Source organism: Tauraco erythrolophus, chromosome 2 (genome assembly GCF_009769465.1).
Source record: "Tauraco erythrolophus isolate bTauEry1 chromosome 2, bTauEry1.pri, whole genome shotgun sequence".
Classification (NCBI taxonomy): Eukaryota; Metazoa; Chordata; class Aves; order Musophagiformes; family Musophagidae; genus Tauraco; species Tauraco erythrolophus.
In genome coordinates, this window is record NC_141466.1 from 35903938 (window position 1) to 35911455 (window position 7518).

The 7518-nt window shown below is 48.8% G+C and overlaps 1 protein-coding gene across 1 annotated transcript; it reads left to right on the forward strand.

The window, feature by feature from the left end:
* The first annotated feature begins 563 nt into the window (after positions 1 to 563).
* Positions 564 to 3958, forward strand: HTR1B (5-hydroxytryptamine receptor 1B). The gene is made up of 2 exons (XM_086608261.1): positions 564 to 1767; positions 2838 to 3958. Exon 1 carries the CDS (start codon positions 564 to 566, stop codon positions 1701 to 1703), a length of 1140 nt encoding a protein of 379 aa, XP_086464387.1. The 3' UTR covers positions 1704 to 1767; positions 2838 to 3958.
* Positions 3959 to 7518: the final 3560 nt, after the last annotated feature.

A 7518-nucleotide genomic window follows, 5' to 3' on the forward strand; every position in this document is an offset into this window, starting at 1 on the left:
GCCTCCCGCGGACCCTCCTCTTCCTCCTCCTCCTCCTCCTCCCGCTCCTCCCGCACCCGCGGCGGCGGCTGCAAACTTGCTGCGGCGGGCTGCGTGTGAAGGCAGGGCCCGGCGGGGCGGCTCCGCTGCCCTCGCAGCCCGCGCCGTCGCGCCCGCAGCCCGGGGGGCGAGGCCGCCGCCCGCGGGCATGCGGCGCCGCCGCTGCCGCTGCGCCCGTCGAGACGCGGTGCGGAGCCGCGGCCGGCGGGGCTGCGCCTAGGGGCGGCCGGGGCGGGAGCCCCATGCCCGGGGCTCGCCGCGCTCCGCGGGGAGGCGGCGGGGCAATGAGCTGGCGGGGCGAGCGGGCACGCCTGGCTCACGGTTTGCCCTGCTCCCTCGCCCGCGGGGTGTGAGGCTCCGCGGAGCCCGCTCGGTGCTCCCGGAAGGGCGGGCGGGCGGGCGGGAGGTGGTGCCGGCGCGGGGATGCTGCAGCCCTCCCCCGGCGCCGACGGGGTCCTGCCGGTGTAGCGGCCCCTCCGTGCCGCGCCGAGCCCCGCCGTCTGCGGGGCAGCGGCCGCGGAGGGATGGAGCCGGTCGGCCCCTGCCAGGCGTCGCTGCTCCCCGCCAACGACTCGTACCACGGCCGAAACTGCAGCGCTGAGGAAGGGACCTACCAAGACGCTACGCCCCTCTCCGGGAAGATCGTGCTCGCCGTCGTCCTGGCGCTCCTCACCCTGGCCACGGTGCTCTCCAACGCCTTTGTCATCGCCACGGTCTACCAAACGAGGAAACTCCACACTCCGGCCAACTATCTCATCGCCTCGCTGGCCGTCACCGACCTCCTCGTCTCCATCCTCGTCATGCCCATCAGCACCGTGTACACTGTGACCGGCAAGTGGACGCTGGGCCAGATCGTCTGCGATATCTGGCTGTCCTCGGACATCACCTGTTGCACGGCGTCCATCCTGCACCTCTGTGTCATCGCCCTGGACCGCTACTGGGCGATCACCGACGCCGTTGAGTACTCCACGAAACGGACTCCCAAGCGGGCAGCGGGCATGATCGCTCTGGTGTGGGTCTTCTCCATCTGCATCTCCATGCCCCCTTTGTTTTGGCGGCAGGCGAAGGCCGAGAAAGACTCTCACTGTGTGGTGAACACGGACCACGTCCTCTACACTGTGTATTCCACGGTGGGAGCCTTCTACTTCCCTACTCTGTTGCTGATAGCCCTCTACGGGAGGATCTACGTGGAAGCCAGGTCGCGGATTTTGAAGCAGACGCCAAAGAAAGCAGGTAAAAGACTAACGCGGGCTCAGTTAATCACAGACTCCCCGGGGTCGTCCTCCTCCGTCACCTCCATAAACTCCAAGGCCCCCGAGGGATCCAGCGAGACGGGCTCCCCCGTGTACATGAACCAGGTGAAGGTGAAGGTCTCGGATGCTCTGTTGGAGAAAAAGAAGCTCACGGCCGCTAGAGAGCGGAAAGCTACAAAGACTTTAGGGATTATTTTAGGAGCCTTCATCGTCTGTTGGCTGCCCTTTTTCATCATCAGCCTGGTGTTGCCTATTTGCAAGGGCGCTTGCTGGTTCCACATGGCCATCTTTGACTTTTTCACGTGGCTTGGATATCTCAACTCCCTCATCAACCCCGTCATCTATACTATGTCTAACGAAGACTTCAAACAAGCTTTCCACAAACTCATACGTTTCCGATGCACAAGCTGAACATTTTGAATGCGATGTGTCCTCCGGGGCCGCCCCCATGCAACCCCCCTGCCCGACGCCACAGGTAGGTGCGCTCCTCCCGCCCCCGCGGCGATGCTCGGGGCGGGAAGGCATTGAGGGCGGGGGAGGAGGGGGATCGGGAATAGGGGAGGAGGTATAACCCCACAAATGGCTTTTCCATCCCGTCTCGGACAGGACGGGCTGCTTTCTAGCCGGCTCAGAGGGATGGGGGGCGAGTCCCGCGGGAGGGAAGCGGGAGCACCGTGCAAGGCGCTCCCCTGGCTGGTGTCCAGCCCCTTCGCAAGTGGCGGCGGACAGCGGCGACACCGCACGCTCCTGACATTTCAGTCTGTCTGTGTGTGTGTGTCGTGTCGTGTGTCGTGTCGTGTGTCGTAGTCGTCCCCCCGTCCCCACCCCCCCCCCCCCAGCTCTCACGGGAGTGACTCACGGCAATCTGCTCTTTATTCCACTTCTTAAACCAATCTGCCTCCATTTAGTATGCTAATGCCCGTCTTTAGACTAATTAGTGCTAAACGGCACTTGCTTTCCAACTGGGATACGGAGCTCCGCGGGGAGCGGCGGGCCGGGGCAGGGCAGGGCAGCCCCCTCCCCACCCCGCCGCGGCGGCGTTCCCCGGTGCCGCCTCCCGGCCCCCACCGGCAGCTGGAGGCATCGCTGAGGCACCCGGGGATGCGAAACCCCCTTGGCCGGGAGTCGGATGCTGCCACAGTGCCAGCGTTGGGTTGTTTTTTTTGTTTGTTTGTTTGTTTTTGTGTGGAGCGTTTTTGGGGGGGGTTATTTTGGAAAGGAAGGAAGGTAGAACAGGCCCCAGATTACGGCTGCTTGTAAAGTTCAGCCTACTTTCTGTCCTCCTTACGACTCCGGCTGCTCCTGCTGGGAGCAGAGCTGGCTGGGAATTGGCTTTCCTTAGAAGAAAGCTGCCTTTCAGCCGTTGTGAAAGGCTGGACACCTTTATGTTTCTCTTCACACGCGGAAAAGCTGTGCCTTTCTGCACTTCTGACAAAAGCGGCTGCCAGCTAACAGCCAAACTCAGCACCGCGTTCTGCAGAATACATACTTGCCTTTATTGTGATACTTTAATAATTCTGCCAATCTTTTGCTTTTTGTCTGCAGAATCAAGTTGCTATTGTAAAGACCCACTGCTTGAAACTTCCCCAAGCCCAGTTGCCAGACTCATGATGCTGCAAAAAACGTCAATACATACTGCCACCAAACTGCTCAGCTCTGCATTTCAGTGTAATGACTCTGGCAGAGATGCTGTTCCAATAGTCACGCAGATCAGTTGCAAAAAAAAAAAAGAGGGCAGCCTCGAATCAAGGTCTATAATTCATCTGGACTGAAGAAAAAGTTTCAGAGTAAACTCCATTTATTTTGCAGGCTTAACTTCTTAATTTGTTCTCCGGCCGGTTGTAGGGGTGTGCACAAGAGCACAGTTGTCTCTGTCTGTGTTGGTAGCATAGTTGTACTTCTGCACACCTGTAATTTCTTTCTTTCAGTGGAAAGAGTTGCTGCCTTCACTTACGAGGCCAAGAGGAGAAAAAAGCAGCGTTTAAAATAGGAGCGTTGCAGTAAATTCTGTAAATGACTCCTTCAGCTGAATGTGTGTGAGAAGTGACAGTGTGCAAAAGTTGTATTTGTATTTCAAAACAATAGCAAATGCTGTAGAAACAAGAGTTGTAGACCTGTTCAACTGCACTGCATATCTATAGTCTGTCCTCATAGTTGCCTTCATAAAGTAAATACTTCTTGCTTCTACTCCATGACTCCAGAGCAGAAAACAAGAAGTCCAATGACCTTTTCCGTAAACTAGTTGGGAATAGAAGTAGCAGTTTGATGTTGTAACCATGTTTTCCATTTTGTGTCAGTTGCACACCCTTACCGCATGAACCACTGCGAAATTTAGAATTCTTGAAGTAATTACATTATTTAGTGTATTTTGTAAAGAAGTGAAGCAGTGTGCTCTTTCAGAAGAGCTTTATCACCTGCAAAACAAGTACCCATGAATCATGAATTAACTGATGTTAGTTGAAATTACTCTTCTCCCTACTTCCCCCCTATTTTCTTTTTTATTCTTTTTCTGATCAGACCTTAAGACAGGTCTACGCATATTCAGCAGTCAAAGTGAGAGTTTCAGGATATGGTCCACCTGCTGTGATAGAACTGCATTGATTGTTCCTCCTATGTGTAAATGAAAATGAGCATAAACAATAAAATGCTTTACCGTGTTCTCAAGAGTGTTCGGTAGCAATTGTGTGACTGAAAGGAGTATTTATTGGTTTACCTGGTTTCTCAATATTGACTTTTAGGTAACGCTGATTTGATGAGTCACTCAAGAAAGCAATTGATGAAGGCTGAAATTGCAAGCTTCAATCAGTGGTCAGATTTTTAACAGGCAGCTTTGCTTTCATCCTAACCAGTACTGTTAGGTATAATTCTTACTATTTTCATATAATCCCAGATTAAATTTTTAGACCAATATTTTTCTTACTCCATTAAAAGTGAACAATACTTATTTTAGCACACGGTGGATACTGTAATCAATGTTCTTTTAAAACAGTAGGTATGTATTCTAGATGGGGGCTGTTAGCAAGACTGGAAAAATCTTACGTGATTTATCTCCCTGTTCTTCAGAGAGTCATTCAAGTAATAAGGATTTATTCACCTAATTGAATAGCAAAGAAAGAACCCAACCCTCTGTGCCTCTGAAACTCCCATTAACAGTAAAGAGGAACATGTGGTCATGGACAGGAAAGAAGTCTGCAAGACACAAATTAAAGTAGTGGAAAATAAACATTTTTGGTAATTTGAAGAAATCCAGAAGACTAGCCGCAAAATCGCATACCTCTAAAAAAGAGAATTATTATCCTGTGTTTCTAGAAAGTACCATCTTAATTAAAGACATGTGATTAGAAGAATTTTGTAAAATATTAGCTTATTTGATTGAAGTGCTCGTATTGCTTTTACAGTTTGTTTTTTTTTGCATACATGAGGTGAAAAAAGCAAGGAAGATAGCATCAAACCTGTTCTCGTTTGTCATTTTCTGGTCTTGTATAATGAGTTTTGTTTACCCCAAATTCTCAGTGAAATCACTAGACTTTTTATATGTCAAAAAAATGGAAAATGAGGCTGTAAAATGAATATTTTCAGCATTTCCACAGAGAACTGAGTCTTCTGTCAGTTTTACAAAGTTATGTGACTCGAAGAGCATGAGGTTCAGGGGTTGGACTTTCCTGGTCCTCACACTGCTGGAGTATACCGTCATCTTCAGCAACTGGCAGCAAATACTCCTGGCTTCCTGTTGTGATGTGAGGCTTTTGCTGAGAAGCGGTGAAGCTAATTCATATAGAAAGAATTCTTCCAAGTTTATGCTGAGGCTCTGAACTTTCTGCCCAAACAAACATTTCAGATAACCACGCTCACTGTTGAGAAGACGGTATGAAAGCTGCATTGAGTGACTTGGGGCGAGAGAAGAGAAGAGAAAGCTAACTGGAGTCCTGCTGAGCTTCCTGCTAGTTGAAGACCTTGTGCTAGCTGAGCAGCCTCGTCTAGTTCAGAAAACCATTCCCACAGGGAGATGGGTAGAGTGAGGACATGCATCTATTCGCAGTGAAAGAGGGGAAATGTAGGGCAAACATCACTCAGTGCTGGCAAATCTAAATACAGGAAGCACGTTCCAAGATTATTAGTGTATTTTAGGGCAGGAAGGGTGACCCATGTGAGCTTTGCTTCTTTGTGACTGGAGGAGTGTCCTGGCTGAATCTGGGTTTTATTTGGTTGTTGCCCTCCTGCCTCTCCCCTCTCCTTCTGTGCCTGGTCACTTGTGCTCAGCCTCTGGAAGGATGGAGCATCTGAAATTTTCAGTAGCAGAGGCTGTCCTGTCTGTCCACCCTATCTCTTCTGTACTCCTGTGGAAGGGGGTTGGAGGATCCTACCTCTTGACATTATTTTGTCATGGGAACCTCTTCATGACCATGCAGGTAAACTCCAAAGGTGCTTAAGCCTTTCGTTACAGAAGCAACACGCCTTCCTCTTATCTATTTCTTTGTTGTATTAGGTTCAAACATTGTCAGATGATGTTGTTGAGAGAAATCTCTGGTGAGCACTGAGGTTTAAAGTTGATCGCACATTTGCAAACTTCATGCTTCCCACGTTTCATGGTGAGGGACATGTGCGTAATAGTGTTGCTGACTGCAAGTGCTGTGAGACATACGACTGTTCAAGAGCAGCTGCAGTTGTGGCAGCAGCTGTTTGTAGCCCCATAGCTGCACTATTTTCCTAATATTCCTCAATTTTTCTTAAGAGGCATTTCTCAGTCTTCCAATTAATAAAACACAGATGCAGAATATAGAAATTGCAAGGGGAAGTCCCATACAATGAACCTTCATATAGCCATGAAACAGCCTAGAAAGTTCTACCTCTTCTGCGTACCTAAGAAAAAGAAAATGCCTTGACTAATGTGCCAATGCCCCATGGGACAAAAGAGATTTCAACTAATTCTCTGAACATTGATACTGTATTCACTGCCACAACATTTGAGACAGCTGGCCCGGCCTTCAGCCTCTGGCAGGACCATGGAGAGTAGGGATGATGGTTAACACTCCATTTGGAGCAGCCAATTTCCACCGTCCTCTACCCCTGCCTGCAAAAAGCCAGTTTGCCTTCTGTCAGCATAGCACTCTCATGGCTTTCTGATTCACGGTTGCTGCTCCCACGCTCTCTTGGCCAGAAAGGACTGGATATTGTCAGAAGTAAGCACTTTTGCCTGAAAATCCAGATCAGTCTAATCAGGGAATAAAGTGAAAAAAGTAGTAGTAACATTGGAGAACATGCATTGCGATTTGTAGCAGCAAATTTGTAGCAGACTGAGAAGCTGGCTGAAAGCAGTTCTGTATTCCAATAGTGGAATCCCATTCAAATGGAAATGAAGCAGAGATTGAAGAACAGGTTTCTCCAGCAAAGAGAACTTGTAGCAAAGAAAGAAGGCAAGGAAGTAATCCAAAATCTCTAAGCCTTGACCTGGATGTAAGGAAAAAACACTGGAATTACTACTTCTGGGTCTCAGGACCCCAGCAGACAGATGAGCAGTTTCAGAGAGAAGCAGCGTACCCAGAGACACGTAGCAAAATTACAGATGTGCGTTTATTCAGTGAAGTGGATGCCAACTTCTTTTGTGTGTTAGGAACATTTTTGTCTTTAAGGAAACCACACATATCTGAGACACATCCTTAAAAACCTGTCTACATCAGGACAGAAAGGTTTGTGATTTGTTTTTGGAGTTTTTTAATATTCCAACAATTAGTACCTAACCCAAAACATAGATGCAGCTTAAGTGAACTCTCCTACAGCAATGAGTCTGGCTGATAATAACGAGCTTGAAACATTTAAACTTAGAATGATCATATAGAAAAGCAAGAAGAAAATGAAGCTTTTTAATCACTCACATATTAAGCTTGAAAGATGTAATATAACAGGCAACTCAATAGGTGAGGTGAAGAGGAGATCCACAGGATATCAAATTTACAATATAGAGATCAAAATCTCTTACTGAGTCATTTTCAAGAGCTGGAGAAAGAAAGTCTTTGCTGTTCTTCTCAGAGATCAAACTCCTTGCAGTCATCCTTATAAAGGAACAAGGCTTTTTTATTGTCTTTATACAAATAATGCTTTGAAGGCTACAAACCAGAGAGAGTTCAGGGCTGCAGGGCTTTCACTGAGTAAATCATACGTTCTGTCTTTTAGGCTGAATGGTCATAGCAAAACAGAAAAGACAGGAATGATTATGTAAAATAATCCC